At 41.5% G+C, this 11125-nt stretch overlaps 1 protein-coding gene across 2 annotated transcripts; it reads right to left on the bottom strand.

Annotated features, from left to right (window-relative positions):
• Positions 1–2369: 2369 nt before the first annotated feature.
• On the bottom strand, positions 2370–11125 carry acbd3 (acyl-Coenzyme A binding domain containing 3). Of its 2 annotated transcripts, none has more exons than XM_006797077.3 (8): positions 10769–11125; positions 9242–9383; positions 8873–9013; positions 8454–8612; positions 8037–8211; positions 6957–7200; positions 6099–6383; positions 2370–4031 (listed from the first exon to the last, which is right to left on the bottom strand). In XM_006797077.3, the coding sequence occupies exons 1-8, from the start codon at positions 11034–11036 to the stop codon at positions 3817–3819; spliced, it is 1629 nt and encodes a 542-aa protein (XP_006797140.1). In that variant the 5' UTR covers positions 11037–11125; the 3' UTR covers positions 2370–3816. The 2 variants fall into 2 exon arrangements, with proteins under 2 accessions (XP_006797140.1, XP_006797139.1); XM_006797076.3 differs by having other exon boundaries at positions 6099–6386; positions 10769–11124.

Raw genomic sequence — 11125 nt, 5'->3', positions numbered from 1 at the left:
AGGACCGGAGCTCTTCAGAAAACGGAACAAGGAAGGAAACGAGCAGGAAACCTGGAAGCTGTAGATCTTGGGTCGTATTTTTTTTTTTTTTATTATCTGAAATCAAAATTTAAATCTTTTTCAAATGGTTTGACTTAATAATTCTAATAATTTGTTTTATTATTATTATATATTTATATAGACTTAGTAAATCTCTCATCGACCCTAACCCTGACTTTACATAAGTACATTAACCCCCCAATAAATAAATAACTGTCGGACACAAACATTCATTTTATTAATTTATTATTTTCGTTTTTCTGCAACTGAAAAAAATGCCATCCATAAATTAAAAATTTGAGTCAGCTTAAATGGTCTTAGCATTTTAAGCTAGTACCTGTCACACTAATTTTGAGTACGTCGAGATTTTTTAAAAGGAAAAAAAAAAAGATTTTTTACTGTCAGACACAAATGTAATTATATGTATTTTATTATTTCTAGAGTTTATTTCAATTTCTTACATTTTTAGCTATTTTGAGTTAGTAAGTCTCAGATCGTTTCTCAGTTTCTCATATTCATGAAAGTCAGCTGAAAAAAAATCACGGTGTTAACAAAATGATATGTAGGTAGCATAGTCTGGATACTTTGAGCTTGTCATGTTATTTTCTTGCTATTTCGCTAATGTTTCTCTTGTCTGTTGCACATTTATTTTTAAAGGGGAATTTGCTCACAGTTATTACAGAGCAAATAGACATGTTTTTTTCATACCATTTAAAATAACCTCATGGTAACACATTCTCTGAACACTTGTCTGTAATTTATGACCTCAGTGTGTGCACATGGCATGTTTGTCCAGCTCCTCTGTTCACCATCTGACATTCCCATATCTACTCTTTAAATTCCTCACAGCTCTTTTCAAGGGCACACCATCCCCTCAACTCACTTTTAAAATTAACAGGCCACAAGTTCAGTGGATGAAGTCCTGTCTCTGCTCTGTAGCTATTAATGCGCCCCCTGGTGTATTTTAGTGAATACTGCAACTTCCAGGATAGTTGCAAGCATTCCGGTCACTTTCACCGTTTTCTCATTACTCAATATGTTCTATGTGCCAATAGTTTAGTAGCACATTGCTCAATATTTGCATGTGAAATGTTGGATTTACGCCCCCACCGGTCTGAATATTGAGACACCCCACATACACAGAAAACACAAAGTTAAGTGGATTGTTCTCTCAGGCATGAGCAATATCCGCATTTGTCCTTCCCTCAGCACAAATTGTGTTTGACAGGAAAGCAGCGTGAGGATGACACGTTTACTACTGGTGGAAAAAGGAACAAGCCTGACAGTGGCGTGTTGTTCCAAGGCCATTTTTTGGTGTCCTCACATTTCCCGCATCCTCTGTTTGTTTAAAACACAAATCTTCTCGCCACTTAACTGCTGGGAGGCAAGACCCATGAGCTTGTGCCGCTGCAAAGAAAGCACATGGGTAATCAACTGTGAGTGAACTGGCGCTGCCTTCTTGTTAAATGAGTTACATCCACTTGTGCTTTTTCTGCTGACGCCTTGGTGCTGTAGAAACCAGAGCAAACAGCAATAAGCAGACAATTATAGAGATGAAGATACGTTTAATCAAGATTAAATATATGCCCAAAAAGATCTTGCAAATCATAAGAGATCCAAACATTAAAACAATACAAAAAAATTAAATTTTATGTTAAGGGAGTCTCATACTTCCTACAAGTTTTGGACTTTCATTTGGGGTAAAATGCACGTGTCATATTACAGTGCATTCATTCGCAAAAAATCCACAGCCTTCTTCCACATTTAAAAACCCATACATAAACATCATTTATAGAATTATTTACATACAAGGCTTAAACATCTCAAATCAAACCCTTTGATGAGCCACAAACAAAAAAAAACATCACATTTGAGGTTACGGGGACTTTCTTGACGTTTAGGGCTTATGTGAGCCGCAAGTAGTGACATTCTGTTGCACAAATCACTGAATGGATTTGGAGGCAGGAGTCATTAAATAATGATGCTCTGCAAACACTGGAGGGTTAACTGGCTTGCAAGATACTCCGCCTCTGTCTTTAAAGTTGCTTTGCATTTACACACACCCACACACACACACACAAAAAAAACTAAAGTGTGATAAAGTGAAATCAAATGTCCTCGATGCCCACTTGCCATGTTCGACAATCACTTTGATTCAGAGAGCACAGTTCATACAGCAATTCTCACAACGCACTCAGATATTGGGTACATGTGTCATGCGTAGAACAGAATGAATCTAAATTACATTTTCAATAATAATAAAATAATAAAAAAAACATTTAGATGTTAGTAAGCAACCGTGTCACGCAGGACACAATTCTAATCACCTCTTCTTTCCTTTTTATTTTTAATTCATAATGTTTGAGATGACAACTCAAAGAGGAAGAAAGGAAAAAAGTAGACAGAACACCGTTTTGTGTTATGGATTTTCTACACAGATGTAACAGTGTGTTATGACCTAAAAAAAAGTTTATTGTCACGTGCGTGTCAGAGCTCTGAACAGGAAAACAGGAATGATAAAACATAAATCCCCCTGCTAACATTGACAACACACGCCCTTTCTTTTTTGTGAGTCTTTAATTAACAAGTGGTGAACAACACATATGATGAGGGACTGTCAACAAGCAACTTTTTTTTTTTGTAAAAACTCAAACGGAAAAACATTTGTGGGAGAACGGAAATTACTCCTACACCGATTTGACTTTTATACTTCTTACACTGTGACGCTTCTGCAGGCGATAAGGCTCACAGCCATAAATTACCATGTGAATGATGTTTTGCGCACCCTCCTTCAACACCCATGTTACTGAATGACTTCTTGCCGGTCCTTCATAAATGGTGCAAGTTTAAAAAGACACACACTGCTGTTGTAACCTGACTCTCGAAATAAGTATAAGAAACAGAACGTTTGCGAGGATAAGATGAAAAAGACCACTCGTTCCACTTCACAATCCTCTCAGATCTTCATACAGGTACGGTGGCTTTGGAAAAGGGGTGCCAGACCACTGTGACAACAAAAAGGATGAGCAGGTTTGAGAACCCGGGCTGTTTAAATGAGTGAGAACACACTTGGCAAAGACCAGACGATCTCTGAGTAAAAGGCATAGTGTTATGAAGCACATCTTTAATAATAAATGGATTTCTAACATTGTCCTCTGTGTACTTGTGGGATAAACAACCACCTTTTCCACTCAAAAGCAAACAAACAAACAGACAGAAAAAGAAAAGAAAGAAAGGGAAACATAGGCTCGTGGAGCCGTCAAGTTTCCACTTGTGGTTATGATAGCATCACTCTGAGCACAAGCAGCCACAACGCCACCGTGTCGGACAGTGCTGGGCCGGGCTTTGGTGACTTAAGTGGAGCCCAGGGGAGGAAACTGGTGAAATATATCATGAGAGCAAAGTCCTACAGCTTGGTGTGAATGCAGCAAGGACAGGTGGTGAATATACAACGGGTATACGCACTCCTCTTCCAAGGGCTCGATAACGGGATCTAGCATGGGTGCATCTTGGGTCACGCGTACACATACAGTAAATACATATTAGTTGAGTCTCCAGACTAGGACTCCAGATGTGTCTCTTTGTCTCCCTCTGGTGGTTTAATCCAGAATAAATCTGGTAGTTTCCTCCGTCGCACACACGCACACATACACACAAATACAGTCTGCCTTCACACAAATCTTCACCCTCCCCCCCTCACAAACACACACGTACATACATATATTTATATATACGAACATACACACTCCTTGGCTCCCCTTGTGTCTGTATTCAGGCTTATCTGGTGTAGTAGACTCTGTAGTAAACACTCTTGGAGCGCCAGAGTGAATAGGAGTTGTCGAACTTGAGCAGGTAGACTCCGCGACCTGGGTACTGGTGGCTGCCGGCGTACACCTCCTCATGACAGTCCCTCCGGTAAACCGGTACAATCTCATCCACCTGAGGCTTCCCTGCCTCCTTCTTGGCCTTCTCTTCCTCACTGGTTGGCTCACCTGCAGGTAAAAAAAACAAACAAAACATAAACAAAAACACAAACAAACAAAATGCATTATTTGCGCAAACAAGAATAAATTTTGTGCTGTATGATTTTTGCATTACATTCCAAGAAATGAGCCCAACAGTGGGTATTCCTTACAGGTAGGAGGCTCCTAGTGTGAGAGGTAAAGAAAACACTAGAACTTAAAGGTGACAAAGCATCTAAACATTTAATTGGACTGTGAGAACAGCACAATATTAATATTATTTTAAAAAGTCAATGTTGTTCAATAATTTGACTGCCAGTATTCAGTCATATGTTTTCCTGTATATGACAAAAGATAGGCAGGACTTTTGTTACAATGGGAAGAGTCAGTGGATAATTAATTATAAATGTAGGATAAGAATAAAATATTAATGGAAAACTAGTTACTAATCTCTCAAACGGGCTTATAACTGAAGCCAAAGAAATAAAGCGCAAGACAACACTAATTAGAGTATTGACAGCCTTCATGCAGACTTTGTGTGTACATGTACAGAAGTGCATGAGCATCACGACAGACACTTTTTGTTTTAATTTCTCAGCAAATATTTTATTTTCCCAGTAGTTTTGTAACAAATAACTTAGCACTAAGTAATATAATCGCATGTCTTTTGTTCTGTGGACCGACTCCACCGTTCTGTTGTGCAGAGGGCAGCAGTAGGCTACGTTCACACTGCAGGTCTTAATGCTCAATTCCGATTTTTTGATCAAATCCAATTTTTGTCTGCTTGTTCACATTACAAATAAAATGTGACCGCAAACGCGCTCTAGTGTGAACCCTCAAAGCGGCCCGCATGCGCAAAAGAAGACGTCACACACAACGCGCTCTGTTTAGATCCAGACCAAACAGTATTATTTGACTGATGGCCCTTAATATAAAGACTTGTTTCGGGTTTTACGTTTCCCAATTTTGCTTTAAGTTAAAGCTATTTTGTTATTTACATATGGCCTAATAATTATCCTTATTGCTGTTTTAGAGAGGAGCGGTGCTTCAAAGGATAGTTACAGATTTCTGTCAGAATCTGCAGATTATACAGTACAAATAAAATGTTCACGTTTTTCCAATGCTGTCTTCCCAACAGTTTCACTAACATCTACACGGGATGGCCACGAAGCGTTCGCGATTTCTTATCGGGCGCTTCTCCAGCGCTGATACTTGGCGTCTGTCTTGTGTCAGTGACGTAAAAGACGGATTTAATGCGACATGAACATTCAAACAGCAGTCGCTTTCTGAAACATCAGATATGTATCGGATTCAGTACCACATACGAAAGTGACCCAGATCGGATTTGAAAATATCAGATTTGTGCCGTTCACACTGTCATACAATGATCGGATATGGGTCAAAAAAGTCTGATTTGATGCGCTTTTGCCTGCAGTGTGAACGTAGCCGTAGTGTCACACACAGTTAACCAGTTCTCAGCCTATTCTGATACGACAAGCATTTGAACTGACGGTAGTTCTCTTAAGCAAAAGGATGACCATCATCGCCAGCTACAGTCCAAGATACTGGAACTGGAGTGCCATTAACCGTGGGACAAAGTGCACTTTGGAGAGGGATGATCAACCTGACCAACAAGCAGGTCAGCAGGGAAAATACAGGAGGGGAACAGTCAGGGCTAACTGGTTAGAGGCAACTAGACTTTCAAAATAAGAGTTTAGGTGTTGCCACTAGTAAAACACTGGGAGAAGACATTGCCTCATAAATAATGTCAATATAATTCACTACTTAAATTCCCTATATACTATATATAGAAAACAAAAACAGCTATACAGCTTATACCCAACAGTGAAAGGAAACAGTCACAGTAGTGGTTGACACAGTTGCCTAACCCTGGTTCGATCCTGGGGGGAGAACAAATCATTGTAGGGGTTGTGTGGGGGCATCCAGCATGAATAATTAACCAAACCAATCACGGTATGATCAAGTTAAAAGCTTCAAGGCTGTAATGCATAACTGCTGTTTTCATAATAATAAGAAGCTTAAAAAATGTGTTTAAGTACAGCAAGTAAAAAAAATAATAATAAAAAAAAAACCTACCTTCATCATCTTCATCCTCTTCACTGGACTCTGACACGTGCACGCTGACTGAAGCAGAGGCTGCGTCCGTCCACTCAAAGAAGACCCCAAAGCCGATGTCGTAATAGTCTGTAGCAAACTCCCAGAACAGGTACGAGCCGTCCTCATGAGTGGGAACACGCACCGTCACCACCTCACCGCGCCCCACCGTGATCACGCTGTCTGCGTCCTGACGGATTTTCTCCTTGAAGTCTTTGATCTGTGGCCGTGTCCACATGGAAGGAGCAGCTATGACTGGTGGGGATTCTGCTGCAATCAAAAGGAAAGAGAAGACATTATCTATTTTGCTATTTTCTACCAGTTTTCTTACAAAACAAACAGTACATTTCCTAATATGCGATTCCCTTCCAGCATATGCAGACCGAATCCCAAACAAGCTCAACTTGGAGGAAACCTGTGTGTCTCAGAATGATCAGAGAAAACCAGAATCCATGTGCATAATAGCAAAGATTTGTTTTTGCAAGCACAGCTACCCCAGCTTCATTTATCATTCCACTGAACAGGAAGAAGGAAGTCATTTGGAAAGGGATATGTGTTTTGGATTCACACCAAGGACTTTTGCATATCTACTGTGACGTCTGTAAGCGGAATATGTGACTGGATGAAACCTAAACCAACACATTATTGTGTGTCGCTTGTTCCAGCTCTTCTGCCCTCCAGGTTACATCAACAAGGGCACAGCAGATAAGCATCATGTTTCAAGCTTGGCAGACCGCTTCACTGCTCTGACAGAGAGCTTACCCTGTCTGACCCCTACTCATTAGCTGCTCCAATATTTCATGCTTTTATTTTGAGATGGATATAGAGCAGCCCACCAACCTAATAAAGGCCCATTCTCTGAGACCTCTTCTGCCGGCTCAGGCTCTGGCTCCCGATCCATACTCTCTGAGTAAGAGTCTGACTGGCCTCCATTGATTGTTGGAGCTTCTTCTCCAGTCTGTGGTGAAGCAGCACACAATGGTCCGGCTGAGGATGCGGGGATGGGTTCACCTGTGTGGAAGCTGCTAGATTCTAGGGTGCCCTGCACCATTGAATCAGACTGCTGCTGCTTCTGTAAGGCCGCCTAGGATGAGAAAGAGAAACCAACAATCTAGTTTCACCAGGGCTGTGTTAGGGTTGGATAAGATTATTAACAATTAAATTTCTCTGTATCTATGAAGCACCTTGAGGCGACCTTTGTTGTGATTTGGCGCTATATAAATAAAATTGAATTGAATTGAAATTTCCATCTTCTGTCAACATCCTATACATCTCGAAAACCGAAGGGTCTGTTTTTCCACTTTGCTGTATACGAGTAGGCCTAGGGCTAGACTTTTGAACAACTGATTTGCTCAGGGATTTTTCATCTTAGTCTTCGTTTGAGGTTTGTGTTTACCACACCTGGTTGTTAAAAATGGTATAAAATAAAGTAATTCAAGTGAAAAGGTTTAAAACATTTTTGGCTATTTTTCAATAACTCCTTTGCAATTTAACAGTTCACTTGAGCTGGAAGGACTCTAAAGGGAGGCCGATGTCTTACAGGAAGGTTTTATGCATCAGCCAGGATATTAAAGAGGACATGAATAAAGGTGTGTGCTGTCAAGACATATACCACCCAGTTTGGAAGGCTAATTATTAGCAAGGGATCTCTACACTAATTGAAAACAACACTAAATCTATCCTAGATAATACGGCTGCTAGGCTCTGACACACATTCCTTTCAGTCAGATAATGAAGAGTTAATTAAGGGACTAATCTCAGGGGTAAACTGATCAGATTGAATTTGGGGCCAAAGAAAGACCTGCAGGCAATCCTTCTAATCTATTCTAAGTACTCCCACATTAACTGCAAATCCTATATATTGAACAATAAAACTCAATCAGTGAAAAGTCTATGTTATGTTGGGATTCTGCATCCTACCTGTTGCTGGGCCAGCTGGACCTGGTAGAGCTGCTGCATGTACTGCTGATAGTGCTGCTCCTGCAGCTGACGGATGAGGCTCATCTGCTGCTCAGGGCTGTTTGGGTACTGCTGAGCAGCATACTGTTGGAACTGCACCGCTGTCTGCGCATTTAATGCTGCCATTATCTGTTGTCTGGTTACGGTAAAATGAACGACAATGGAAATACAGGAAAACAACAGGAAGTCAGACAGATTTGTAGTGAGATTTTCATCTTTGGGCCAAGTGTCAGAACAGGACTAACCCTTGTTTTCGGTCTCACAAAATATGTGGAAATAACAAGTGATTTAAAAAAAAAGCCTACAGATTTAAATACAAAAGGAGAGGGATGCTTATATATAAAATAAAAAAAGAAACAACATAAACACCACACATACTTCTGCTGCTCAATCCGTAGCCTCTCCTCTTCTGCCTGCCTCCTTTCTTCTTCCTCTCTTCTAAGCCTTTCCTCCTCCTCAAGCCTCCGTCTCTCTTCCTCCAGCCTCTGTCGCTCCCTTTCTTCCTCTTCCCGCCTTAGACGCTCTTCTTCTTCTCTCCTGAAGAAGAGAATTGAAAGATTTAAATAATGCAAATGGATAAAAATGCATAATTTACATGCAAACAAAAGCCCAAACTGTGAAATATACATGAATATCACGACATTCTAACAAGGTCAAATACTGTATAACCTATCCACCCAAACTAACCACAGCCTTCCAGCTTTTCTAGATGAATAGAGAGCAAATTGAGGTAGAAACTAAATTTAAGACACACTAGCAGAGGAATGTCCCTTGGACAAAGAAGCTGATCCTCCCACCTTTTCCTCTCCTGCTCCTCCCTTTCGATCTTGTGTGATGTGACATATGGGGCAAAGAGGTTACAGCATTTGTTAAGTAGCTTGACAAACTCCACCATGGCATCGTCCTTCTCCATGTTACCCAGTGAAGCCCACTCTTTCCTGCACACAGGTCAAGATGTAGACAATAATAGGTGCATTATTTTATTTTACATTTCATTCTGAACAGGATGATTTTCATCCATTGTCTGAATCCATTTTAAACTGTTAATGAGTAAAAATGCACGAGTGTCTATTTCCTGATACAAAGCAAAAATCACTGAGACGTCCACTACAAATCAAAGGTCACATGCATGAAAACACACACACACAGAAGTAAGCTGGTGTTACCTGCGGTCGTTGCCCAGGACATCAAAGAAGCCGACCTCTGGTGAAGCATCAGGATTGTAAGGACCGAGTAACACCTGTTTGTGGAGAGCCACCAATCGAAGCTTCTCCTCATAGGTCGGGTGGAAGGCCTTCCCATCTTTATCTGAAGGCAGCAAAGTGGAAGCAATGAGTTTGCAGGCAATCTTGTTAATGTCCACCTGCAGTGAATACTACAGTGCAGCTTGTGTGCACAACAAGGTAGTAAAAACTCCCGCGTACAGGAGTGTTATGTTCTTGTGCCAAGACTGTAAAGCGCAGATAATTACTCCTAACTGTGCTCTCCCACTCTAAACTTTTCAAGCTTCTTTGTGGCTAAAATCATTAAGAATGAAACACTGAGATAACATTAGTCATACCTAAAGCTTGATTTAAGGTGAGGCAAAGGGGAGATTTAGGTAGTTGAGTTGAGCAAGTTGAGCAAGTAGACCTAACCCTGTCTGACACACTGACAAGGAATACAAAGCCCAGATTACTATCACACAGAGTGGCAGCCAGGCCCCGACCTGTTTGCACAGTCATCACAAGTGTTCTGCCATAATACAAACAGCACAAATGCCCAGTGTTCAATACAGCTTACACTTGTGTAGGATGACTGGAAAGTATGGACAAAGTATTTTGCAGGATTTGTGGCTTTTTGTTAAGCAGACATATAGAACTAGCAAGAATGGTCAGGCTGCAGAATAGCCACACATATCACTTTTTTTTTTTCCAATTATTCAACTACCTAGGATATTTCAATCTGCTTTAAATCCATCCCAGCATGTCCAGAAGGCCTAAAAATGGCTCCCAGAGCACACATAAAAGTAGTACTACAAGTAGTAGCAGCATAGGAGTGATATGAAAGGGCAGGTGTAAAAACAGTCAAGCCGTCACATAAACCCCCCAAAGACTGAAAACGTGGTTAACTGTTTTTAGGGGCGGTGAGCTAAAACTATGCAGCAGTTGTATCATCGGAATAATAATTCCTCCAGCACAGCAGGAACTTGTCATTGAGTACTTTGAGAGGAAAAAAATCTTTGAGGGCAGCTGCCACCTGATGCAGTCCCGCTTCAGTCACAGCAGAGGGAGAGCGTGTTTAAAAGCTCCTGAACACATCCCAGAATAAGCTGTCATTCAATTGGAATGGAAATCTTCCTAATTTGGTGGAGGAAGCATGCATAGAAATATGCAAACTGGTAATAAGTATAGTCACTCCTCTTTGGTCCAAAGACAAAAACCCAGAAAGGAGACAACAGCGGCAAATCAGCTGACACAAAGGGGCTACTCACAAGTGCCGTGGTTGTTTTACCCTTTAACGGCCAGCAGCGTTAGATACTAGTTAGCCGTGAAGCTAATGTAACGCCGAGGCTGACAGCAGTAGCACCAGTCCCGGTGGTGACAGCTATCAGCTAATGCTAGCAACCTGCTAGCCGGAACCAGCGAGCGCCACACTATAAACTGTACGAGCAGCTTTCTCACCGCTTGGCGATTGAAACAAACATGAAGTACCTTTAAAAAATTTAAGGGCCATTCCGTACAGCTCCAGCAGAGGAAAGCCCCATTTCCTCTCTATCGCACATTTGGCAGTCTCTCCATCTTCGCCTTCAGCGCCGCCCGGCTTATCTCTGCTGGGTTCCGTGGGTATGGACTCCGGTTCTTCGGCCTGGCTCTGCTCGCCCTCCGGGTCCGGAGTGAGGGTGAGGCCATCGATGGAAACTTCGAGCCGGCTAGAAGTAGCGCTGTCGAGGTCGCCGCTCTGAACCTCTGTCGCCATCATGTAGACTGTCAGCTGAAGCAGCCACGTACCTACTTCCGTTTCAATCTAGCGGAAGTTCCGGTTGTTTTTTCTCCCCTCGCCGATGTAAA

The sequence above is a fragment of the Neolamprologus brichardi genome, chromosome 15 (genome assembly GCF_056152115.1).
Source record: "Neolamprologus brichardi isolate AB-2024 chromosome 15, ASM5615211v1, whole genome shotgun sequence".
Taxonomy (NCBI): Eukaryota; Metazoa; Chordata; class Actinopteri; order Cichliformes; family Cichlidae; genus Neolamprologus; species Neolamprologus brichardi.
Note: the sequence above shows the minus strand (reverse complement) of the source record. Positions and strands in the feature narration are given on the sequence as shown.